Source organism: Cupressus sempervirens, chromosome 9 (genome assembly GCF_028749045.1).
Source record: "Cupressus sempervirens isolate cs-2001-9-10 chromosome 9, ASM2874904v1, whole genome shotgun sequence".
Classification (NCBI taxonomy): domain Eukaryota; kingdom Viridiplantae; phylum Streptophyta; class Pinopsida; order Cupressales; family Cupressaceae; genus Cupressus; species Cupressus sempervirens.
Genome location: NC_143126.1, coordinates 809,777,762 through 809,805,696, shown reverse-complemented (window position 1 = coordinate 809,805,696; position 27,935 = coordinate 809,777,762). Strand labels below are relative to the sequence as shown.

Sequence of the window (27,935 nt, the reverse complement as noted above, 5' to 3'; positions counted from 1 at the left end):
AAAAGGATGAATATGATTTCCTTGAGGAAGTATTTATAATTCTTTAGGGCCCGATTTCCCATAATAGACATTAATAACATTTTAAATGTTAATTCATTAAGACTTAAGGACAACATTTAATATTTTATCAAGGTTGGCATTCATAATTAATTCCTCAAGCAGCTCCCTTTTAATAATTAATTGACCCTCAAGTTATAACATTAAGTTATTTTATCAGCTTTTATTAAATAATTATCATTTAGGCCAATGAAGCATTAATAACTTCTCTAATATTCATTATTTACCAATTCCGTTTTAACCAGGGGATTAATCTCTGCATCCACTGCACATGTGATTGCCTTACATCGCAGTCTGCCCTCCCTGATTTTTTTGTCCTCAAGCAATCTCAACTCTAGGTGTTGCAAGATGTACTCTCTCCCAAGTGACATCCTCTGCTAGCAAATCCTTCTGCTTAATCATATGTTCCCTGATGATCTGCCTCAGGTAACTGTCTGTCCTTGATATCCCAGATGGCCTCAAGTACTAAAATCAAATTCCCCTCATCATCCAAGGTTGGTAGAATTGCAGAATGAACAACATGATGCCCTAACACTAACACCTTCTTGAGGTGCGATACATGAAAGACATTATGAACTATGTTGCCTACCGACAATTTTAACTCATACACCACCTCACCTACTTGCCTGACATCCTTGTAAGGACCATTGTAATGTGGCTTGAGTTTCTCTGCAAGACTCTTACTGAGTGGACTGACAATAAGGTTGTAGCATCAAATATACCATATCCCCCACCTTAAAAAATCTCTCAACTCTCTTTTGATATGCATACTATTTCTGTTGGTTCCGTGCCTTCAAAATAAACTCCTTGAGGGCTCTCATAATGTCCTGGTTCTCCTGCAAAAGATTCCCAACACTAGACACTCTACTTCACTCGGTAGTAAATTAAGAAAGCTAGGCATCTCATATCTATACAATACCATGAATGGTGTCATCTGAATTGACGTATGGTGAGTAGTGTTATGTAAAGGCCCTGGCTAATCACAAACTGAAATGCTGATGGGAAAATATTTTTTGCATTTTGGAATTTTCTGATTTTTTGGGTTTTTTTGAATATATATGGTTTTTTGGAATTTTTTTGAATATAGGAATAATGCTTCGAGGAAAATAATGAAAAATAAATACAAGCCTCACCACAGCAAATTAAAATAGATATTACTGATTGCTTAATTGCATACAAAAACATTGACAAACATGAACCTGGATGCAATTCACCATGCATAGAGGAATTGCTCCAATGATTCTTTAAATTTGCAGACCTTATCGTTAGCCTGTAGCCACCAATACACATCAAAATTGCCTCTGAGATAATAAATTGCAGGCCCTCAATGAGTCCAGACCCTTTAGCATGGAAGACGACCCCCTAATGATGAGTTCAGAACTTCAGACCTGCTGTAGCAAATCATGGGTCCTCACAAACAGCCCCAGGTGAAAAAAAGGAAATTGCAGGCCTTAGGATAGGTGGGGGCTTGCCCAGAATTCAGCCGCTGGCTTCTAACTGGCACAATTTCCCCCAAATTGGTGCTTGCAGGGCCAGACCCCACTTGCCACCCAGCTTCTATAGTCACAATTTGGCTCAGAGATTGCCCATTGTGCAAACAAGAATCAAAACACTGCCTTCCAGTGATAAATCAGTGTCTAGTAATGTCTCAATTTCAAACTACTTCAACACCAGCTATTTGTCAAGAATATTTCAATGATTTCTCTTCACAAATCCGCAGAATACTACCAGCAATGAATTTCCCTTAGACACAGATTAAACAGTAGGGAAAATGGGCAATTGAATACTTCAGCACAATTGCCAATGACAATGTCACAGAACTTTCAGAATTCAGAAGAAACCCTCAGCCAAGTGCACAAGAAATTTTATAATATTCAAGGTGAACAATTCTCTCACATGAAGTCATATTTATAATGCTTTTTGTGCCAATTAGCTTCACCATCACACCTTTCGCTTATAAATAACTTTATAATATAAAGTCCAATCACTTTATAATATGAAGTACAATAATAATTAAAGTGCATTAAATATTCATTAAATCTTATTAAAAATGAAATAAATATGGCTTCACTGAATAATCCACTTGGAGACTGAGAGCAAAATTGCCAAACAAGCACCCTGGCCAGAACTTTTCTACTAAAAATAGTAACCGGCCAAAAGTGACTTACTAAAAATAGGAAGTCCAAAAATAGAAAATCCGCCAACAAGGACCCTCAAAACCAAACGTCAACTCACGAGGGTTGCGATGATGAGATGACAAAACCAAACTTCAGGATTTTGCTAAAATGGGGACATTACATGTTATAACAATATCCACAGAGATAAATCTATTTTATCCAAGCCCTTTGTTATTTGGCTATATAATTCCTAAGGTATCCTTCCACCCATTTGTTTACAATCTCCATTTGACCATTTGTCTATGCATGGTAACTAGTGCTTGGAGTAAGCTCGATTCCACAAGGTCTAAATAATTCCTGCTAGAAGTGACTCATGATTCGACTATCCTTGATGCTAACAATACTTCGAGGTAAGCCATGTAACCTGAATACCTTTCGGAAAAACAATTTTGCAACATATGCAGCTGAATGCGTAGTGGTAATCAGAAAGAAATGGCCATACTTGGTGAGCCAATCAACCGCCACATATATGTACCCTCTACCCTAGGCTTTCAACTAACTTGTAATGAAATCCATGGACAACATTCCCACTTTCTTCAAGAATTGAAAGGGGCTGGAGTAATCCTGCATGATAAGTATGTTCCCATTTTTTCAGCTGGCAAACAGGGCATTCTCTGACATTCTGAAGAACATCTGACTTAAGACCTTTCCAAGTGAAACACTACTGTACCTACTTATAAGTTTTAAAATATCTGGGATGTCTTGCCATGAGCATATGTTGAAAGGCCCTCAACACTCTGCTCTTCATCTTCAATCCTAGGGTCAAGAAAATCCTGCCCCTGTAAATGATAAGATCATTTACAATTGTGTACATGTTATCTTGTATTGAATCCTCACCCGCTATCCTGTATTGAACCCTCAACTATACTTGAAGCCCAAGTGTCTTTGGCATACTCTACTGAAATTAGATGTCTTGAATCTTCTGAAATCTCAACCATAGAGCTCAAATGTGGTCCGTGGGATAAAAGCATCAACAAAAAATGTTTTGTGCCCCCTTGATATAGAAAATGTCAAAGTCATATGATTGTAACTTACTAACTGTAATGACCCTTAAATGATAGTGATTAACTCTCGTATTTTTAAATTTGATATTTCTCTATTCTTTTGTTGCAAATTTTAATCACTGCTATATTTATAAACTAATTAGTTTAATACATGAGTCACAATCCCAAAGTGGTAAATCAAACTTGCTCTATTATTAAAATATTTATTTATATACATCTACAATATTTATTAATTAAAATATTTATCTCTATATTTACATAGAAACTAAATATATTTATTCATTATTATAATTCCACTTTATAACACTAAGGAATCAAATGCAAACTAGACTAATCATAAAATGAAATTAAAATAAACTATTATAATAAATGATGCATAAACTAAAGGTTGTGACTCAAGGAGGTTTGTGACCTCCTATTTCATGCGCACGCCTATATAAATAACTAGGGTTGATAAGAAAAACACATGAAGGAAAATTGGAGGAGAGATAGGTGAAAAGCACAATCAACATTCAACAAAGATTAAAATATATACAAAGCATTTCTGTGTATAGGAAAATACGAGAAACAAAGACAATTCAATAATCAACTTTACAAGCATATCAGATAGGAAAACTATAAGAAATCAGTGTCCTATTCATCAACACAAAATCATCATTTTATATTATTAAAACATCTTCGACTTATAAAGGCATATCAAGCAGACAAAAAGACAAATCATTCAAGCCATATATTACAAACAATCTCCTAGTCAGCAACAAGAGTAAGAGATACCAATTCCAGTCAACACGGTTATTAATAACATAAGGAAAGACGAAAGGTCGGGTCGAATTGAGAACGTCGTGGAGACAATATATGCAAAAATAATAAAAACATCAGTCAATGACAGCATACAAATAAAGACCAAAGGTCCTGGTCAGTAACAGAATCACATAGCATCTGTAGCACTCTTCCCAACATTGAACAATAGAATCATTCGGACCATAACTGACAGTAACAAAAGAAATTAGAGTGGAAGGTAATAGATTATACAGACAACACTAATCCTCTTAGTCTGGTATATCAAACTGAAGTTCAGTGACAAATATAACATATATTGAGCATAGAATAGATACAAATACAGAGATATCAGATATCCTGAATCAAGATTTTCAGGAGACAATTAAGAAGAGCTTTGTTGTAGCAAAGCAATATTTCAGGCAGTTGTTCTAATAGGCACAAGTGGATAGTAGAATTCACTATAAATTCCTTGGGAATTAAGGCAGAGATCTAAATGTCTCTGAAGGACTTCAATAGGACATTCAACAGTGAGTGCCAATAGGAAGCAAGGTAGGGAATAAGGTATATGTAAGGATGGATACACCTACAGTGGGTATCTATAAGGCCTAGGATGAGATAAAGCCCTCTCCTAGGAAGGATGGATAGATCGAGATTGATTATCCATAAGGTTTTAAATGGAGAGAGAGTATAGTGAGGAGATTGTACTTAGTTGGACAGCTGTTCTAAATTGTACAAGACAACTAGAAACCTGGGAAGCACAACCCCAGAGGCTCTGATCATAGTCTATTCTTAAGAAGGGGTTAATTGGGAATTAGGATCTGTTGATGCGAGTTTTGTGTCACTACATAACATATTAGTAATTGGATGCTTCATACAGAATATCAAATACACAATTCCTCTCTTGAAAAGTTATCTCTCATGGGACATGAGTATAACTCCAATGTTCCCTACACCGTTGGATACTCGCTCAGTTTTATCAATGTGATTTGCTGGTAATCACATAGGCGGCCTTACGTTTTCTTGTTTGAGAAAAATTTGGATCTTGGTGAGAAAATGGAGATGGTGGTTCGGTGTGAATGCTAGATGATGTTGATGGCGCGATGATGGCAATGTAGGGTGAATGGCGATGGAAGTTGAGAATTCCGATGTTTTGGTTTACTTCTCTAACTAACCTCTTCTAAGCATGAAATTTAGCTGCTCAACTACTCCTACTCCTAAGAATGGAAGGTTAGCAGATGGACGGGGATCGAATCTAATGAAGGCTAACCAGCGGCCCTACCTCCATAGATGCAACGCTTCAAAGGAAAGTAAACTAGATCACCACACAAAGCCTCCCAACCAGCCGCTAGGATGCTAGTGGCCTAGTGTTGACCCCTATCAAACATCTACCAAAGCTACCATGCAACTATCCATTTTATTTTACTCTTACTCTAACAACTTGAAATGAAATTGCTTCAACTTGAAAAGAAAATTTAACTATGTGGAAGTAGAAAACATGCAATAACACCCAATGTTTTTAGTCAACATGCAATGAAAAAGAGAGCACTTTGGTATTATTTTCGCAACAATTTCTCCAACCCCCCCCTTTACAAATGAGAGCCAATGGCCTTATATAGAGGTCCAAAATACAATGGACGGTAGAGATCAAAACAAGATCGACGATCCAGATTGGATCCAAAACCCTAATTAGGGTTGCCACCCCATCGGCCAATGAGAAGATGCCACCTCATCAATGGACCAATGAAAAAAGTGCAAAAGTGGCAACCAATGAGAAGGCACCAAAATGGTGGCCAATCAGAAACAAACACTTGTCCTATTCTAGAAGAAAGAGAAAGTTGCCACTTGGGGCTTACATAAGATGATCTTCTAATATAATTCTTCCTTTTTCTTTTGTTCTTTTAGCTAAGGCAATGAACTTAGCTAGCCTTTCGTTAACTTCTTCCATAGGAGGACAAGGTGTGTGCCTCGCTCGGAGTTCTGCTGACTTTGCCACGCTGTTTGCTGCTTGTAGTATCCTTTCGTGATCCTTCGCATATTCCTTTGCAAACCCAATAAAAGCATTGAGTGAGGAAACGGTGTTCAGATGTTTCCTTTTGACGACAGCCTTTCCTAACTCATCCAATCTCGATCCAAATCCTGTCTCACTGACATCCTCCTCTCTAATACCCTCAAAATCAAGCGCCACCCCAACGTCGCTCATCATGGTCGAAATGGAAGTGTCGACGCTTGGGCCGTGTTGTGCAATCTCATCATGAATTTCTTCAAGTGTTCTGAATCTGGTAGTCAATGCGACATACCAAGATTCAACTATGCTCAATCCTCTCTCATCAACCAACCGGGCTCTTTCCAAATATGCCTCCGGTAGCCTAATGAACGCCTGCAGCCTAGGAATAACCAAATCCTTGATGGGAAGAAAATTCTTCCATTCCTCTTCAAATAATCTGAATTTGTTTCTAACAGTCACCAACGACTGGAATGTTGAGATGAAGGAGGGCAAGAAATTTCGCCCATCTTGGATTGTATCATAGATCCAACCCCTTACTTCATGTAACTGAGCTGATACCTCTTCTGAATTGCTCCCGCTGTCTTGAGGAAGGGCTGCCTGATGCAGCTGTTGGATTGGCTGGCAATCTCTCCAATATTTGTTTTCGGCCTCCAACTTTACTATCTTTTCGTTTGCCTTCCTCAATCTTTCTCTGATTGATGCTATGCCTTCCTGAACCTCCTCACATTCCATATCATCTGTATTTCTTCCCAAATTATGTTCTACTATTTCGTACTCCTGGGCTGCAATCTCATCCGCTGCCTTATTGACTGTTGGTATAGCAATCTGAACCCTTCGGTGACCATCACTGTCGCTTCTGATTACCCTTGCCACCGTATTTGCCATTTGTTTTTGGTTCTCGCTATCATCCTTTTCTATTACTCCTTGGATATCATCAACTGCGTGAGCCATTACCACCTCGCCTCTCGGCATAAGCATTTGCCTTAACCATAGTGGTGTAGTGCATCTCCCCAAATCCGGATTCGGTTCGACCAACAAAGCATCACCAATGGCCTTAGACGCCTGACTTATCTCTTCAATATCAATCGGCCCATCTTCTTCTCTACTAGTTTCTGCCATATTTCCTTGCTGATTCTCCGAGAGAGGGGAGTACTCCGTACTTTCACTGTAGCCACTTGATTCCGAATCAGAGCTCACCTCCACTGCGGCCCCTTTATCACTCGAATTGACCTCTTGGCGTCTAGCCTTAGTTATACTCTCCCTTGACGGCGCTGCCCGCTGTCTCTTGGTTGGAGGTTCCGAACGTTCTTGGCTTTTCTCTACCTCCAAAGCCCTCTTCTTGCTATTTCTAACTGTCTCCGATTGCCGGCCACTTCCTTCACCCTTCTGTCCGATTGATTCTACTAGACCTTCCTTTGGTTTCATCATCTCATAAGTAAGGAGAACCTTTTGTCTTTGTAGCTTTCTCAACTTGGCATTATACCACGACTCGGTATGCAAATCTACTGCCCTTGTGACTGCCTCCAAGGAAGGATCCTAATGATCGTCCCAATCCACTGGATTCAACTCTGTTCCAACTACTGTCTCATAGTCTTCTCTCAACACACTACGATCATCCTCCAATTGATCGGGAATATCAAGGCCTCTCCATCTGATATCTCTCATCATGTTCACCGACAATCTCGAGAAAGCTAGCTTTCTCACGTGAAAATCATCCTTTGCATTGGCCCAAAAGTCCTCTATAGTGGGAACATGTTTAAATTCGCTTTCATGAGATGCCTTGATAAGACCAACAGGGTCGAATCCTTGCCTTGCTCTGTACCATCCTAGATGATACCACTCCAATTCCTTTTCCGCAGCCTCAAAGGCGGCCCGATTTGGGCAACTATCATTGCCAATTATAATTGAGAAGGAAACGCCTGTTTTCCCCTCATTCCTCATTACTCTATCATAGTGCTCAAGCTGCCTAGCCAATTCCATCAAAACTACCTTGTCGGGCGGGTATCTTGGAAGCCTCTTGGGACAAACTATACTTCCTGCCACTCTAATGTATGTGAATTGCGGGAATTGGATGAACCAACTCCCAAACTTCTTAATCCTTGCTTCTGCTTCCGATGAAAGTCTCTTAGCAGGCGCCCCTTGTAATACCCTTACTGTCTTCATGGCGAATGCATCGCAAAACATCTTGTAATCCTTGTTATTGTGCAAATGAAGCTGCGGATAGCATTCATGCACCAAATATTGCCCCGGCCCATTACCAATCTCTCCTAAGGCCCTAAGTCCCGGACTCTCATACAATCTAGCAATTAAGTAAAATAGATAGGATCCCATGTAGAATTGCCTTTGGTTTTGAACTGTTCTAAGTTGCAATTCTAAATTTTCACTTATGATCCTAGCCCAATCAAATTTTCCTTTTCCCTTTTCAATTTCATCAATGAAGAAGTACATCCAGTTTTCGAATTGCATAGCTTGAGCTAGGCCCATGATCTGGCTGAGAAGAACAATGAGATCGCCATATTCCGGCTTGAAATCTGCCACTGTAAGCCTTGTTGATTTGTTAACTCCTTTCCTTCCTTCGTGTATCCAATTCCGCTTTAGATGTGAGAAGTAGGCCTCTTGGTTACCTTGAAATGATTTGGCCGCCTGATCCACCATTACAACTGTCATGCCCTTGCTCTGGGGAATATTAAATGTCTCTTCAATTGCTTGTTCGCCAATGTTGGCCAACACTCTCTTCCCTTCGCCAAAAATGATGGATTTACTGTCTAGATCAAATCTGGATGCACACTCCATAATCAATTCCGGACAAGGCAAAGTAGGAGGAAAAGCTGCTGCATGTACAATTCCGCTCTTGTATATCCTCTTTGCCAAGGGGGATTGTCCTTCTTTTAGTCTGTCCCTCATCCGTATCATGTCCACTGTAGCGATATTAGTATCGGTTATTTTCTTCATTTTCGAGAAGAAGGAAGTTTTGGGCGTCATATCCTCTTTGTCTTTCTTAGCGTTTGCCCGCTTGGGATTCTTACTTGCACTATCATCCTCCATGCTCGTCGCCCTATTACGGGATGGTAGAGTGGTGGACCAAAAGGCAAGAAGAACCAAGTAGTGCAATTCTTAGAAAAGAGCGAAAGAATGGATGTCAGCTTAAGCACTCCTTGCAACTCTAGATGATGACTTTCACCTTAACTAATAATCTTACAGCAACTTTTCGGAACCCGGGATATGACATCAAAGAATTACAAATCCCTTTGCAAATTAGAAAACAAAGCCTCTAAGCTTATCCAACACTTGCCTTCTATGCAAAAATCAAACTTCCATATGTATCTCTTCTCCCAACAAAATTTCCCAAATCTGATATAAAAAATTGCAGCCCCTCTAGAAAATCAGAATTTTGTCTTCCACAAATTTCGGCCCCCACAAAATTCGGCTCCCACAAAATTCGGCTAAGCATGAAAAAAAATCTGCCCTTCCACAAAATTCGCCCAAGCAAAGGAGCAAAATCTGTAAAATCTGCCACCTAGGGCACAAATCGCAGCTCACAAAGTGGAGCAAAAATCCCCAAAAACGCAAAAAATCTGGCCCTTAGACAAATCGCCCAACAATGGCAATGGAGAAATTGCCCAAAAATCGCCAAAAAACTGCCTTCTACCAATTTCGCCCAAGTCTGGAAATCTGCCCTTGCTTCAAATTCGCCCAAGCATGAGGAGCAAATGAATTGATGAAAATGAAATGGGAGGGGACTCCCTTTATAGCAGCTTTCACCTTCCTCCCAGGCTGGCCGACTTGGTCCTATAGAAGAAAAAAAAAAACCAAAATTAAAGCTAAGTTAGTGGCCCACTTTAAATACTTTGCCAAAATTTTAATTTTCTAAAATGAAAACTGCACTTTTAATTTACTAATTAACCACAAATTGCAAAACAAAATTGAATGGTGCCTTGGGGATGCTAAAAATTTCTATTTAATGAGGGTTTGCTAATTAATACATCCTTGAAGTTGAATTTTGGCTAACCAAAAGCCATTTCTTAATATTAATTTACCAATTTCATTAAATACCAAAAGCTTTCAAGGCATATTTAATCTATTAAAGCCAATTTTTGCAATTTTCCTCTAAATCGATTTTGCTAAATAATTAAAATTTTATGACAAAAAATAAAATTGCCTCTAGAGTAAAAATCGATTTTGCAATTTAACTTCATCTTACAAAATTAAATTCTATTTCACCAAAAAAAAAAAGATTTTCCAAGAACCTAAGTCTAACGAAAAATTTCCTTATTTGAAAATCATTCAAATTTATAATTAAATCCAAATTTTTAAAAGAAATCGTCTAAGTACAAAATTCACAATCTTATCCTGCCAAGTTGAAATCAATTTTGAACTTATTCGGCCTAAGGATAGAATTGATAGCTCTGGAAAATCAAGTTGAAACCGGGTGAAAAATACATCTAATCTTCTCCACTGGCCCTAAAGGCGATTAAAAAGGGGGTCCCCAAGATTTTGGGGCGATGTGTGAAAACCTCACAATAGGATCTTATTTTATACCTATATAACTTGGAAAGTAGATAATATTTTTTCTTAATTAATGCTTTATACACATATTCTTGTTGGAATACTAACTTATGTTGCCGGTCTTTTTATGAAGGAGCTAGTCAACTTGTATCTGGGCAGGGGGGACATTACACCAACCCACTTTTGCTGATGATCATCGAGACTTTTCTGCCCTATGAATTGTCTCAGGCTGTTATGATCAGTTTTAATGCTGAATTTGCTACCAATAAGATACTGCCTGAATTTGACCAACATCTCCTTGTCATATATACTGTGGTTCAAAAGGCTTATTGAATTTAGATAGGGCAAGAATTGGAGAAGTAGTCATCAATTGTTTGAATTTCTCAAAACACCTCGTGCCTCAGGAGTCCAAACAAAGACCCACTTTCTGCAAGTGGTGTTGCATGCCATGAATAACCACTGATAAATCTGTGGCAAAACCCACACAAACCTAAGCATCCGTGGAGCTGAGTGAGGTTTTTTGGAGAAGGCCAGCCTATAATCACACCAATCTTATCAAGATCCATCTGTACATCCTCTGCATTGATAATGTGGCACAAATACAACAACTTTATCATACCCAAATCACATTTGGATTCTTGGCATACAAATATTCCCTATCAAGAATTCCTAGCACTGTATCCAAATGGCCAACGTGCTCCACCTGCGTTTTACAGTATACCAAAATGTCATCAAAGAAGACAAGTACACATTTCCTCAACTAAGGCTGAAAAACCCTAGTCATTGTAGCCTGAAATGTAGCAGGAATATTGATTAGCCCAACAGGCATAACTACAAACTTAAAAAGGCCACAGTGGTACCTGAATTCAGTTTTCTCTGTGTCTTGCTCTCTAACTTGGATCTGATGATACCTTGATCTCAAAGCTATCTTTGAAAAGAAGCAAGCACCATGAAGCTCATCAATCAACAAGTCTATCCAAGGGATGGGGTTCCCATTTTTAATTGTCCTCTCATTTAAGACCCTGTAGTCAATTCACATCCTAAGGGTACCATCCTTTTTCCTCACCAAAACTACAGATGAAGCAAACAAAGATATGTTTGGCCTTATGTGTCCCATAGCAAACAACTCTTTAATCGTCTTTTTAGTTTCATCTTTCAACCACTTCGGGTGCTTGTATGGAACTATCATCACGGCTTAGCACCCTCTATTAACTCTATAATCTGCTCAATCCCACTATCAAGTGGTCTACTAGGTGGAATGTCGCTAAACACCTTCCCATGTTTAGTCCTGAAATCCTGTATATATGGGTGATAATCTGGTTTTTGTTGTCCCTCTTGTGATGGCATCAACATACACTCTGCTACACACTTAACCATGTCATGGCGCATGAGTCTTTCTATCCTCTTGAATGAAATCATTTTGAAATTTATCTCTAATGGCCTTCAACGCATGAGACTTCCTATCAATCTTAAATCTCATGTTCATCTCACAAAGGCTAAGAGTAAATTCCCGTATGTCATGAAACCAACTCATTCCCACGACCACATCACTGTCACTCATAGCTACAACATAAAAATATTCCCTTAAATTCATAATTATTCACACGCAAAGGAAGTTTTGAAACCATCCTATTACACTCAAAGTGTGTAATAATATGCAACTCTCACCCCTATATCTTTGAATTCTTCAGTTTGAAGCCCACGTCTTTCAACTAGTCTTGCATCAATGAAATCATGTGTGACGCATGTATCCAAGAAATAGATAACCCTTTGACCAGCTAACACACCCCACGCATCCTCAATGAGCCTTCTAGCTTAATGCTAACAATGATAGGAAATTAGTGCTACAATTATTTTTGTCCCTCTCAAAAAATCTGCATTGTTAGTAGATCCGATCACTATAACTTTTTATGTATTGTTGTATCATCTAAAATATTAGCATGAAACATTATGAAGGTGTGTTTTATTAAATTTTCCTTTCTTTTATGCCTTTTAACTTATTTTACTCTTAAGTTTTCAAGTGGGAGATGTCAGTTTCTGGTCAGGAGACTTTGGAGATGGCAAAACCTTGTGTGTTGGGAAGTTCCATAGATGTATTCAGTACTGAAATGAATCCTCCTTCATTGTTAGAAGGGTTGCCACCTTTATAATGATTGATTCACCACTTTTAATTTTTGCCTTTGAGAATAATATGCTGTTCCCCAAATCTCCTTTGGATGTCCTCCTTAAATGAAATCTTCTCCCCTTTATATTCCCCAATGTGAGGGAAACTCACACCTCTTAATAATGCTCACAACCTTTCATAGTTGTCACTCATTGAAAGGTTCACAACCCTTCGTCATTGCTGACTCTTTGAAAGAGTCACTTCCTTCTTCCCGTTCCTTCCATTAATGCTCCCTTATTTCCTTTTGCTTCCTTCTTCCTTCCTTCATAGCTCCTTTCAAATGAATTCTCCTATCTTTTATATCTTATGTTGAGGGAGTCACAACTCTTCATTACACATCGCTTGACCTTTAATTAAACTTAATAAACTTGTTATTATATGTCGTATTTTATTATTTATATTTACATTTATTATGTCATAATATTTATAATTTATTAGTAAAACTTATTTTAGAAGAGTGACATTACAATAATATAATCGATTTTTTCATTTTTTTAATACATATTTGTAATGTCCCCTTTCTAGCATTCATAGCATGATGTGTCGTTAGCCTATTTCCCCATGGTTCCATAGGCTAACCAGGACATCAAAGGGACTTAGAGGCCATTTGACCTAGACAGTTTCAGTTGCAAGTGTCTCTGAGGGGTTTGAGGTAGTTTTGGGCATACTTACTATTTATAGTAATCATTCTAGATATGATTGGACATCCTCTATGGCAGCGATATATCGATGGTAAATGTTCAAAATCGACAAAAAGATTCATTTATTATTGATATGATTTGTTTTGCATTAATAAAGTCATTTTATAAAGTTAAATTCAAATATTTAACTTTGTTAATGCTTAGACTATAGTTGGTGGGAAATATTTAAATAAAAGAGTCCCCTTTATTTTATAATACATTGGAGACATAAGTTACATAAGGGAGTTATGTTTTATCCTACATTGACAAGACGAAGGCATGGGTTTTGTGAGAACAAAATAAAAGAGGTGGAAGAGCTTCCATTGAGGCATGCTTTGGTTGATTGAAGAAATTACTTGTTTAGTTTGGAGATAATCTTCCTGGGGCTTTGAGGACGAAATCCCTCTCAACTATCAATCTCTACGCTATTGCAATATATAGTCTGGGGGTTTATTTGGTGCTTACAAATCAGAAACTAATATGCAAAGTGAATGGTGAATAGTGACAACACTACAGTACTCGCGTGAACAGTACCCGCTGGAATAGTGCCGCGCTACAGTAACTCATGAATAGTAAAATCGCTACAGTGAGATGGTTGAGTTTCACTCTGACCTGCATTAGAGTTCTGGGTGTTATTCTCCAATCCTAGCGGATTAAATTAGAATCACAGTTGGAGATAAGAAGATGGACTTGTTCTTGGTGGCTGCCAACAATATAATAGATCAGCAGCAGGTTCAATAGCAGGGTACAGACGCCATCATTGGGCACTACAATGATTTGAAATTCGTCACCAACACCAGCAAACATCTATGCGATTTATGGCAATCCAGGTTCCTTCGATTTTGAATGCATTTGCTTGAAGACTTTTAAATAATGTTAAGTTGCCTAAAGGGTTAATAGTTTCAGTCATTTATATCTGTAGAAGCTATTTTGTTACAAGTTTCTTATTGTAAGTGTAACTAATCTGCCATGAATGTATATATATTTCACATCTGTATTTGAACTAAGTTGATTGCTCAGTATTTTATCTACAATAGTACAGATCAGATTGCTTGCCAAGTGTTTGATAGAATTTCCTGAGTACATATCTAGTACTTTAAATTGCTCAGTTCAGGTTACCTGTCAAGTGTTTGACAAAATTCCATAGTACAATATCAGTGTTTTGCTGATCTTATTAGCAAGGGTCTTTACAATGAAAGCTAGAGGATAATTTACATTTTGATATGTTCATTCTCAAGCATTAGAAGCCACCTATAGCTACCTTTTTAAGTACATATCAGACTGATAACATTAGACCAACAAAAGTTGGAAGGTTGCAATATTCCTTGTGTCTCTCAAGCACATTTTAGCCCTATAAGACCAAGGGATATTACAGTGGTATTAGAGCTTGTTTATCCTGCCATCCTAGTGGGTACAAACACAATGAACAGGTGGTGATATGACAGATTGGAGTGTTCAACCTTTAACTCATCACTATAATTTAAGAAGAACCAAGGCTCGTCTAAACAAAGGACAAGAGGAACAGGGAAATCTAGAGGATCATATTGATACAGGTGAACAGGTTATTGGCAATATGGGAGACAAGAATGCTAGGGATCCTGGAGAGGAAAGATTCTTACAGTTATTAGAGACCTTGGCACAGGGACAGTGATTAGCAGATTAGAGGGCACAGGAACAAAATTAGAGATTGGAGCTTATGATGCAGATGATGGCTCGTCAAATGGGGTTGAACGCTAACATGGATGGAGGAAATAATCAGAATGGTAACAATCAGAATGGGAATAATCAGGATGGGACACATAATGGAGGTGAACAAGTTGGGAACAATTTCGGTCATGCACCCCAATAAGCTAGGACAATGAGTTCGAGGCCCATGATTCCCACATTTCCTCCTAGAGCTCCAGAGCAGCCCGTACCAGAGCCCCAAATCACTGATATACAAGACCAGTTGAGGAGAGATTGGGAAGCCGGAGGTCCAGATTTTACTACTGCAATTACCTTTAGGGAGTAAATGGATGTGCGGATGAAACATGTGCCACGTGGACATGACAGGAACTAGAGCTATGAGCTACAGAAGAAAGTAGGGAAACTTCAGTTACCATATTATGATGGCTCGGGGAAGTCTACAGCAAGAGCTTGGGTTCAAAAGCTTGACACATACTTTCAATTGAACCCTATGCCTGACGAAGAAGCTATTAAGTATGCATCAATTCATTTGGATGGGTTAGCACACGAGTGGTGGCATCATGGTATGGTCACTATGGGTCATGCACACATTACCTCATATGTGAAGTTTACGGAGAGACTGATTGAACATTTTGATAGGAAGGATCCCCATTTCAAGGAGTTAGCTCAGCTTAAACAGTGGGGATCATTGGAAACATACATTTCAGAGTTTCAAAAACTTGCAGTGTTAGTAACAGATGTATTTGAACGGAGGATACTGGTTCTATTTATGGATGGGTTAGCTGATCCGTTGAGAGGGTGGATTAAAGCTCTTAACCCTCCCACTTTGCAGGAAGCCATTAAGAAAGCTCGTGACATGGATTCCTCTTCAGCGTCTAGAAATAAATTCTAGGCAAAGAGTTTCCCTTCGAGGAAAGATAACGACAGGAAACCTTCTCATAGAGAGGCTCAACCACCTAAGGAGGAAACTAAGAGGTTGGACAACGAGACACTTAATGATCTCAGGAAGAAGAAACTTTGTTTTCATTGCAGGGAGCCTTGGGATTTGTCACATAAGTGTCCATTGAAAGCAAAAGCTAAGCAGATGGAGTATTTTTCAGCCGAAGAGTCAGTGGATGGAGATTCAAAGCAATCATCAGAATTAGATGGAGATGATAATTCTTCACATGAGGAAGCACGCAGTGATAGCACGATAGCTCAGTTGTCCAGTATATAGGAGGCCGTCACTTTCAGAGTTAGGGGAACTTTAGATGGACAAAGATTTGTGGCACTCATTGATACAAGGGCAACACAGAGGGCTACATACAGAAGAGCATAGGGGATTTAAGGTGATGGTTGCCGATGGCTTCAAAATCAACTGTACCAAGAAAATCTCCAACTTGTAGCTTCGTTTGGGAGTTTATGACATGGTGGGAGATTTCTTTGTGGTCAACATTGGTGATCAGGATATGGTGCTTGGGATGAATTGGATGAAGTCTCTGGAAGAGTTTACATTTAACCTCCAAAAAATGGAAATGAGGTTTGAGGCAAATGGTAAGAAGATAGTGCTCAGAGGTTTGTCAGATGGGAGACTTCGAGTGGTGTCACTCAAGTAGATGCAGAGCTTCTTCAGAAACGACCAGGTGTAGTGGACAGCAGAGTTCAGAGTAATGCCTGAGGTGACGGAGCAACATAAACGAGAGTATCCACCTGATGTACAAAAAGTAATAACCAAACATACTAAGGTGTTTGGTGAGATACCTCCAGGGAGACCCCCGGATAGGGAAATCGAGCATGTTATTGAGTTAGAGGAAGGGGCAAAGCTAGTCATCATCACACCCTACCGCCATCCAAAGAGATATAAGGATGAAATAGAAAAGGCAATCAAGGAGTTGATTGACATGGGGCACATACGACCAAGCAAGAGTCCTTTCGCTTCTTCAGTAGTATTGGTGAAGAAGAAGGATGATACAATGAGAATGTGCATTGATTATAGGGAGCTAAACAAGAAGAAAATCAAGAACTGATACCCTATCCCGTGCATCGTTGAGCTTATTGATGAATTGCACGGTGCATGCTACTTCTCTAAGATTGATTTGAGAGCCGACTACCACCAAATACAGGTTAGAGAGGTGGATGTGGAGAAGACAGCTTTTAGATGCCACTACGGACATTTTGAGTTCTTAGTCATGCCCTTTGGGTTGACTAATGCCCCCGCCACTTTCCAGTCCTGTATGAATAGAGTGTTCAGAGATCAGTTGAGGAAGTTTGTGTTGATTTTTTTGATGATATACTGATATACAGCTGTACTTGGGAGGAACATTTCAAGCATATTGATATGGTGCTTAGTATTCTAGAAAGGGAGTCATTATATGCCAAGACGAGTAAATGCGAGTTCGGAATGACAAAGTTGCTCTATCTAGGGCATATTATTAGTGCAGGAAGTGTTCGGGTTGACCCAGATAAGATCAGGGCTATTTTGGATTGGCCACCGCCAAGGAACACAACTCAAGGGATTTCTGGGGCTTTGTGGGTTCTACCGCAGATTTGTGAAGGGATTTTCACAGATAGCAGCACCAATTATAGACTTGACACGGAAAGACAGTTTCAAGTGGTCAGAGAGGGCTCAGGATTGTTTTGGCAAGTTCAAGGAGCTGATGAGTACATGTCCTTTTTTAGGCATTCCAGATTTCACCGGGCCTTTTGAGCTGCAGTGTGATTCCTCGGGAGAGGGCATAGGAGCTGTTCTCATGCAGGACAAACATCCCATCGCAAATGAGAGCAGAAAATTACGAGGTGTTGAGAGAACCTACAATATCTATGACAAAGAAATGCTAGCAATCATGCACACGCTAGCTAAGTTCAGGCAGTACTTAGTAGGAAGCCGATTCATAGTAAAAACAAACCATAATAGCTTGAAACATTTCCTTGGACAGAAGGACCTTAATGACAGGCAACAAAAATGGGTGAGTAAATTACAGGCCTATGATTTCGACATAGTCTATGTCAAAGGGAAGAAAAATATTGTCGCAGATGCTTTATCCAGGAGGCCTCATTTGCTTGCTGTTGGGATAGTCATGGATGATCTTGGTAGAATATGCTAAGGATAGTTGGGCATCTGGCGTTATTGAGGGGGCTATTCAAGATAGCCAATACACTGTTGTAAATGATCTGATTATCTACAAGGAAAGGATTTATTTAGTACCTGGGTCTGCTATGAAGCAAAAGATTTTGAGGGCATTACATGATTCACCAATGGCGGGACATCCCGGATAATTTAAGACATATTGGCCAGTGAGAGAGTGCTTCACTTGGAAAGGACTTAAATCAGAGGTGCTTTAGTTTGTTAGGGAGTGCCCAATGTGTCAGCAGAACAAACAGGAACATTCCTTTCTGGGTGGTTTACTACAGGCCCTGCCCATACTAGAGAAGAAGTGGGATAGCATTTCCATGGATTTTATCACAGGCCTCCCCAAGGCACAGGGTCGGGATTGTATTTTTGTTGTGGTAGACATATTGACAAAATTTGCACATTTCTTTGCAATTTCGACTACGTATTTAGCAGCACAAACAGCAGAACTATTTTTCTGAGAGGTATTCAGACTACATGGGATACCACGGAGCATAGTCAGTGACAGAGACAGCAGATTTATGAGCCACTTTTGGCAGGAGTTGTTTAGGTTATGTGGAACAGAGCTCACTCCGAGTACTAGTTACCACCCCCAAACCGATGGGCAGACAGAGATAGTGAACAAGTGGGTTGAGGGATATCTCCAAAACTACATTGCAGGACAGTAGAGGGCTTGGGTGAAGTGGCTACATCTAGGGGAGTACAGCTATAATACCTCTTTCCAGATGTCTATTCAAATGTCCCCCTTCATGGCACTGTACGGGCATGATGCTCCTAATTTCTTGGATTTGTTATTTGGGGACACTAGGGTGCCTAAGGCCAAGGATACTTTGCAGGAGTGTCAAGACATTATGCGATCCTTGAAGGAAAATTTGCAAAAGGCACAAAATCAGCAGAAGCAATATGCATTTGAGGTGGGAGACATGGTGTACCTCATGTTACAACCATATAGACAGTTCTCTTTTAAGAGGAGTGGAGTAGAGAAATTGAAACCACGCTACTATGGACCATTCAAAGTAATCAGGAAAGTGGGCGAGGTAGCTTATGAGTTGGAGCTGCCTGCAGAGAATAAAGTGCATAACGTGTTCCATGTGTCACACCTTAAGAAGGAATTGGGGCACAATGTGGTGCCTTAAGTAGTATTGCCACCTCTGGATGATGAGGGGAAGCTTATCTTGGTTCCTGAAGCTATACTTGACACCAGGGAGAGGGTGCTTCGCAGGAGGACTATCAAGGAGTATCTAGTGAAGTGGAGGAACCTACCTGTTGAGGATGCTACTTGGGAAAATGAGCAAATATTGCAGCATCCAGAGCTGAAATTGCTCGAGGAAAAACAATTTTGGGAAGGGCGGACTGTAATGTCCCCTTTCTAGCATTCATAGCATGATGTGTCGTTAGCCTATTTCCCCATGGTCCCATAGGCTAACCAGGACATCAAAGGGACTTAGAGGCCATTTGACCTAGACAGTTTTAGTTGCAGGCGTCTTTGAGGGGTTTGAGGTAGTTTTGGGCATACTTACTATTTATAGTAAGTCATTTTGGATATGATTGGACATCCTATGGCAGCAACATATCGATGGTAAATGTTTAAAATTGACAAAAAGATTCATTTATTATTGATATGATTTGTTTTGCATTAATAAAGTCATTTTATAAAGTTAAATTCAAATATTTAACTTTGTTAATGCTTAGACTATAGTTGGTGGGAAATATTTAAATAAAAGAGTCCCCTTTATTTTATAATACATTGGAGACATAAGTTACATAAGGGAGTTATGTTTTATCCCACATTGATAAGACGAAGGCATGGGTTTTGTGAGAACAAAATAAAAGAGGTGGAAGAGCTTCTATTGAGGCATGCTTTGGTTGATTGAGAAATTACTTGTTTAGTTTGGAGATAATCTTCTTGGGGTTTTGAGGACGAAATCCCTCTCAGCTATCAATCTCCACGCTGTTGCAATATATAGTCTGGGGGTTTATTTGGTGCCTGCAAATTAGAAACTAATATGCAAAGTGAATGGTGAACAGTGATAGTGCTACAGTACTCGCGTGAACAGTACCCGCTGGAATAGTGCTACGCTACAGTAACTCGTGAATAGTAAGATCGCTACAATGAGATGCTTGAGTTTCACTCTTTCCCATGAAAAGTCTCTGTTCTGACCTGCATTAGAGTTCTGGGTGTTATTCTCCAATCCTAGCGGATTAAATCAGAATCACAGTTGGAGATAAGAAGATGGACTTTTTCTTGGTGGCTGCCAACAATATAACAGATCAGCAGCAGGTTCAATAGCAGGGTACAGACGCCATCATTGGGCACTACAATGATTTGAAATTCGTCACCAACACCAGCAAACATCTATGCGATTTATGGCAATCCAGGTTCCTTCGATTTTGAATGTATTTGCTTGAAGACTTTTAAATAATGTTAAGTTGCCTAAAGGGTTAATAGTTTCAGTCATTTATATCTGTAGAAGCTATTTTGTTACAAGTTGCTTATTGTAAGTGTAACTAATCTGCGATGAATGTATATATATTTCACATCCGTATTTGAACTAAGTTGATTGCTCAGTATTTTATCTACAATACTACAGATCAGATTGCTTGCCAAGTGTTTGACAGAATTTCCTGAGTACATATCCAGTACTTTAAATTGCTCAGTTCAGGTTACATGTCAAGTGTTTGACAAAATTCCATAGTGCAATATCAGTGTTTTGCTGATCTTATTAGCAAGGGTCTTTACAGTGATATCTAGAGGATAATTTACATTTTGATATGTTCATTCGCAAGCATTAGAAGCCACCTATAGCTACCTTTTTAAGTACATATCAGACTGATAACATTAGACCAGCAAGTTGGAAGGTTGCAATATTCCTTGCGTCTCTCAAGCACATTTTAGCCCTATAAGACCAAGGGATATTACAATATTAGCAAGAAATGGTACTGTTGTGCCTTGTACATGCCCTGTTGTAGACTGGGACCCACATTTTTTGTTTGAGTCCATAAGCTAGTTTAGGTCCGTGCATTACATGTTTGGAATGTTTTATCTTAGAAATGCATTCTATCTCAGCATTTGATAATTAGGAGCACACCTTGAACTTCCCAGTAATAGATTAGGAAGGAATGGCAAGATTATGGATCACTAAAACACTCTTGGAATCCATAGGGCAACAACAAAGCAATTGGGCCTGAAAGCTACTCTGAAAACAATGAAGCAATCTTGAAGATGGAGAAGGGTATTCAGGATGAAGCTGGTTGGGAATATGAATCATCATGGTTGACCAAAAGCTGAATAATGTTGAGTATCAAGAGATTTGCTGGAGAAGCAAAGACTCTCTTATGATGATAAAGAAGTGGAGCTGAGACAAAATGAAGAAACTTTTATTGTTTCATAAGGGGTAAGCTTAGATGAAATTTTTGTCATTTTGCACTTAGGAAATGCATTAGGAATCAATTTAAGGAGTAAGAGAAAGATATTTGACACTGTATACTTGAAACGAGCATTTCGATAATCGAATTGCAAAGGACTTTGAATGGAATTAGAAGAGATTATTGTAAAGACAACTTAATCAAGATGTATTGACTTAGCAAGAGCATAGAGAATTACAAGTATCATTTTGGAGAATATTGGGTGAAGAAGGTGCATAGACATACAAGTAGGGGACAAAGCATAAATGAGAAATTCCAAAAATCTCTCCTTGAGCTGCCATTTCTCCCATCAATCTCTTGCACACCAAGAGAAGAGCGAAGGAACTGCTAAGATAAAGAACAGAGATTGTTCAAGTACCTATAAGGCAGGGGTGAACAGCAAAAAAAGGAGAATACTGAAAGTAGCCTTAGTGCACCTCTCTATCCACCACCTACAAGTGTGCAAAGGACACCAATCAATGTAAATAAAAGTAGAACAGGGCAGTTCTAGACACTCGGTGGGGAGAAGGGTGTTAAGAGGAATTCAATAAATGCCACTCCCATGTGCCAATATCAAAAACCTCTCAAGTGCAAAGGCTGAAAATGGTGCACCTACCCTAATGTGAGAATTCTTCAAATCAACCTCACACCGCCATTCCAAATTGATCCTCATGGCCGCCATTTTTGGGGACCATTGACACCCGCCATTCCTTGCTACCCTACTCATTGTGCCACTTTTATACCTCCCATTCCTAGAGAAAATCTCTTAAATTGTTCTCAAAGTGTGCCATCCTTCCTCTGTCATTCCAGGGAGCATCTCCATAGTTTCCCTCGTTCTCTTCCAAGAACTGATCACAAGTGTGCTTGACCATCCAAAGATTCAAGTCCATGTTCAGACTCCATGCCCTCCATTTCAAAACCAGAACTCCTTTACAAACTCAGCCTTCCCGATTCCATTTTTCTAAGCTTTCGGACTCCATGCCCTCCATTTCAAAACCAGAACTCCTTTACAAACTCAGCCTTCCCGATTCCATTTTTCTAAGCTCAGATTTCCCAATTCCATCCCCACTTTTCATTGCAGATCCAAAATCAGGAATCTCAAACCATTGGTTTCAATTCCAAGTTTCCAAAAAAACAGATTCCTGCACAATCCAATTTCCAAGTTCCTTTCTAAGATTTCAGGATCAGGTTTTCAGTTCCAAATTTCCAATCTCCATTTCGTTCCTATTTCAAGCTCCAATTCCCAGGTCAGATATATTCATCCAAGTTCCCATTTTCAATATCCTAGATTGCAAATCAGATTTCATTAGAAACTCAAGTCTGATTCTAAAGATCCAAAAAAAAAAAATTCTTCATTCAAACTCCCAATAAAAATCAGAATCCAAATTCCAGATTCAGAATTCCAAAACCAGAAATCAGAATTGCAAATTTCAGAAATCCCAAGTTCGGGTGGAAGAATGCATTGAGAATGGGATGATAATATCTGTTTGTGCATGGCCATTGTATCTTTCTCAGCAGTGAATGTAAATCTGATGCAGGAGCATCCTAGGGTTATTAGTAATCCTGCATGTTGGAGGGATTTTGGCTAGGAGTCGTGGACTTGGTCACCAAAAGAGTGGTGCTTGGTTGCTAATGGATGTGGTGTTGGCCGAGGTGCTTGGTTATTGAAGGGCTTGGTCACTCAAGGGGCTCGACATATACTGTGCATTCACTGTTGTGCTCAGCATTCACTGTTGTGCTCGGCATGTATTGGTTGCTCAACACCTATGGAACTCGGCAATGCTTATGGGAGCTTGATAGCGCTTGTAGTCTTGCTGACGCTCGACAATGTGGCTTGCGGGATGAAGTTCTTGCGGATTTCCTTTAATGATTTGGTGCATTTAATGCAGGTAGCAGGCGATCATGACGTGGATCGATCTGGGAGTTTGTGTGGACCTATTTAGGTCTTGGTTGTCTCTCCTATGTGCATTTAAATTGTGTTGTAAGCCTTTTAAGGCATTTGGTATTTAATATCCGTTGGAGGTCGACTTGTGGCTCAATATGTATTTAATGTAAGGGTTTATTTAATTTGTAGCTTACTAGGTCGACTTGTGGCTTAATTGGGTATAAGAAGGGGCTCTTGTGGAGTCTTTAGTCATTGTTTATCCACCTTGGAGAAGAGGATGAAGTGGAGGAGCAAACTTTGAGAAGGGCTAGTAGCTGAGGCTTGGTAAACCAGGAGATTGCTTGGTGGGCTTGCGAGTACAAGTTGAGATCTTCCTTGGGGTTCCCTACCAGAGTGTGGATCTGGACTAGTTGGGATTAGTGTTTGGATTTGATCTCGAGGGATCTTGCAGAACTATTGCTTTGTAATTGGCCATAACTGGGAAGGCCTTAGAGGGAGGCATGTTGGATGTAAATCTTATGACTATATTATGAGAATCGGGATTATTCTGGATCTAAATATCTGTGTTATTATTTATTCTTCCACTATGTGGTTATTTGTTGGGGCCTAGGACATCTCCTTTGGGGATTTTCCTGCCTTGCAAAAGTTTGACTCTAGAGTGGAAGGTATCTAGAGCGCAAATCAGATTTCATTAGAAGCTCAAGTTTGACTCTAAACATCCAAAATAAAAAAAAATCTTCATTCCAAGAGTCCCAATAAAAATCAGAATCCAAATTCCTAATTCAAAAATTCAAAACCAAATTTCAGAATTGCAAATTCTAAAAATCCCAAGTTTGGGTGGAAGGATGCATTGAGTGAATGGGATGATAATATTTGTTTGTGCATGGCCATTGTATCTCTGAGCAGTGGATGTATATCTGTTGGTGCATTGACTACAAGGTATTTGTCTCTCGGTAGGTATCATTCCATTTTGTTATTAATATGGATTCCTTGGGTGCGAAGTTGGATTGAATCCAATGGTAGGAGTGCCAAATTCTTCATTTCCAATTCCCATAGTCCTAATCCAATTCGCAACAAGCAAGCGATGCCAATATGAGGATATAGTAAAGTTCTGATCTGCTTCTATCTTGTTCCAATACAATGTTCAACCATAAGGAGTTTAAGGTCTAAAATGATGCTTTCAAATTTCAATGCCCAACCAAGTGCACCCCTGATACCCATGGTTCTAGGATGGATGAGGAGCTAGTATTATCATAATGACGACTATGATGGAATTGAATATTTAACATTCTCAAACATTCCAATCATGCTATGAACATTTGGTTGTGTGGTGCTTTCATGCAAAGGTTCACATGTGATATGGTAGATGATACTAGAAGAGTTGAGGGAGCTGGTCTATCGGAGTTATTCAAGGATGGGAGGAAGCTACAAGTTTATCTCAAAAAAGTGAGATTACAAGAGCACTTCAACTTTCTTACTCACTAAGGATGTCATACAAACTCAAGGAGCAACTTTATAATTTCTGGGAATTCATGAGAACTTAGGGCCTGTTTCGTTGCTGGATTTGGAGAGGAATTGGCATTTGTAATTCTGAAAATTTTATAATTCACTGTTTGGGTGTGCAAAATTGGAACTGGAATTGGGAAAAAATAGAATTTGGTAACCCCATTTATCCCCTAAAATTGGAATTTTATCTTCCATCTAAATAGGTGGAATTGCTCAAATTCCAATTTGCAAAAAAGGAGCATTACATATTAATTGAAATGCAAACATTTTGAGGTCTGCCTGACCTATTTGGCTTTCATTTGTCATGCAGATTTCTCACGCAGTGTGGACCATTTCGTTGCCCCTCCTGAGATCCCTTATGCTCAGTGTGTGATATGGTAGATTCTCAAACAAATCCTCTAGAATTGGGAAAAACAATAAATTTGCAAATAGACTTTCTGTTATCACCTGATAGAGACGATTACAGAGGATAATGAGAGACTACAATGGCGTAATTGTTGGCAATTTGCTGGCATTCGATGCTGAAATTACATTGGCAACATAATTTCTCTCCAAAGCGACTTCAACTTTCCTTCAAAATTGGTCATTTCATAATTTAGAGAGTTGTTTATTCTTTAAAAAAAAATTCGAACAATTATAAAGAAAAAGAAATAGCCTACACTAAGAAACTATTATCTACTCTCTGTGTCTGCACTTTTAAACCATGTTTATTGTGTTTTTGTTGAAATTGATGAAATCTCAACCCCGCAGCTCCCAAGAATCACTTGCATGCAAACACCTGTCATAAAAAGAGAGAAGAAAAATGTATAGAGGCTGGAATTCCCAGATCCACAGATGAGACATTCTTGTTGAGTAAAAAGAGAAATTGCTATTATCAAAAGTGAATGAATGTAATAATTACAAAGAGAGATCATCCTTATAAAGGAGATCAAAACCCTAGAAGGTAAAACCTAGGTTGCATAATAATAATAAATAAAAGAATTAATTATTATATGCCTAATGTTTAGCTTAAGTAAATTAGAGATAATAAGTGACTTAATAATTAAATCAATATTATTTAATTAATAAGAAAAACTTTATTACTTTAACTCCCCCCCTTAAGATAAACTTAGAGAGTAGCTAAAAACCTAGAAACTACTATTGAAAGTAAATTTGGGTCTCGACAACAAATTTTGATGAGGTACCCAAGCACAACCAAATCTCTTGAAAGAGGAGAAATAGAGAAACCACATAGAAAAAACCCCACTTCAAAAAGAGATGGAAATAATGCTTAAAAGAACTAGTGAAGGACTGAAGAAGCCTCCAAACTAGGGAATGTCCTAGAAGATAGGAACAAAAGATGATTTGGGTCCTGACAACAAAACCTTAATGAGGTACCCAAGCACAACCAAATCTCTGAAAAGAGGAGAAATAGAGAAAACCACATGGGAAAAACCCTACTCCAAAAAGAGATGGAAATAATGCTAAAAAGAATTAGTGAAGGACTGAAGAAGCCTCCCAACTAGGGAATGCCCTAGAAAATAGGAACAAAAGATGATCATGAAGAACATCACTGAAGATGGAGCTGCAAACGCTGCCAAACTACTGATTTGAAGAACTTCCATTGTATAGAACATGATTAGGTAGAGAAGACTAAGTCTGAAGAGCTGATCAATCGAAGATGGAAGGTATCTTCATGGTCTTCAAAATTAGGAATGAAAGAATGTCTATATGGTAAATGATCCATCTCATCGAAATGCATAGGTATCCAACCATTGCAACCGTCTAGTACATAGGATCAAATACTGAACACATAGCTCACTCCATCGAACCAAGAAAGCAATAGAACCAGCATAACCCCGCTATAATGTTGAGAGGTAAGACATGAACATTGAAACTGAATGCAATATCTCTTGCAGAAAGAAGAGCTAGGAACTTCAAGAGTGCAAAAGAAGTACAAACACTTATAATAGCACATGTCATTGACACATCATGAGGCTAATCTCGTGGAAGGAACACTCACTTGACCAAGGAAGATGGTGAATATGGCTAACATGAAACCCCCTAGTGCGAGTACAACAAAACACAAAGATGTGCAAGATCCCAAAATGCAATAGAGTGGCACTTTATTGTAGTGCGTTTGCAAAAATACTACAAAAGGATGTCAACAAAGATCAAAAGAGACATAAAGCTGATACAATAGAGAGTACAACCCATGAAAAATCATCTAAAACAACAAAATCGATCTCTAGACCTAAAACAACCAAGATATCCACCAAATGCAAAAAAACAAAAAACTGAATGGGATGTGCCTAGAGCAGAATTTGGAAAATAGAATCTCCCAAAGTGCAAAATAGAACCTCTAACTTTGACTGCATAATCTAGCAACCAAATAGAATCAAAAGTCCAAATAAACTACAGCATCATGATGGGCTCGGAATCAACTTTCTAATGATATCTTGCTTGTGAAAACGAAGTCTGGATGAGCAAGTTATGGCAAAAAAACCACATGTAGGTCAAAAAGAGAAATTGCTATCTAAGCTCAACGATGAGGTCCGTTTGGGCTCAAAGATCACTAAAAAAAGATGACTCCCCATATCTCATACAAAAAAACTCTAAAAAATGAAACCCTCTGAAAGAAAAAGCATAGATCTGAAAGCCAAGCCAAACTTCTCATAAACAAAATAGTAGCATGAAGATCCGGAGCTCTGATACCATGTTGAAGATGATGAAATCTCAACCCTACAGCTCCCAAGAATAACCTGCATGCAAACACCTGTCACAGAAAGAGAGAAGAAAAAGCTATGGAGGCTTGAATTCCCAGATCCACAGATGAGACATTCTTATTGAGCAAAAAGAGAAATTGCTATTGCATAATAATAATTAATAAAAGAATTAATTATTATATGCCTAATGTTTAGCTTAAGTAACTAGAGATAATAAGTGACTTGATAATTAAATCAATACAAGAAGTTTGCTTAAGCATAAATCA

General features: G+C 38.9%; 2 protein-coding genes across 6 annotated transcripts in view; one reads left to right on the top strand and one right to left on the bottom strand.

Annotated features, from left to right (window-relative positions):
• Positions 1-27,935, top strand: part of LOC149541169 (uncharacterized) — a 129,298-nt gene that overhangs the window by 3,727 nt on the left and 97,636 nt on the right. The gene's annotated exons all lie outside the window — the stretch shown is intronic.
• LOC149541170 (uncharacterized) overlaps positions 10,896-27,935 on the bottom strand; it is a 31,240-nt gene continuing 14,200 nt past the window's right edge. The window contains exons 6-7 of the mRNA XM_089802792.1: positions 11,149-11,232; positions 10,896-10,997 (exon numbers count right to left, since the gene is read on the bottom strand). Coding sequence (XP_089658918.1) covers positions 10,896-10,997; positions 11,149-11,232 — 186 coding nt within the window. The remainder of the gene's footprint in view (positions 10,998-11,148; positions 11,233-27,935) is intronic.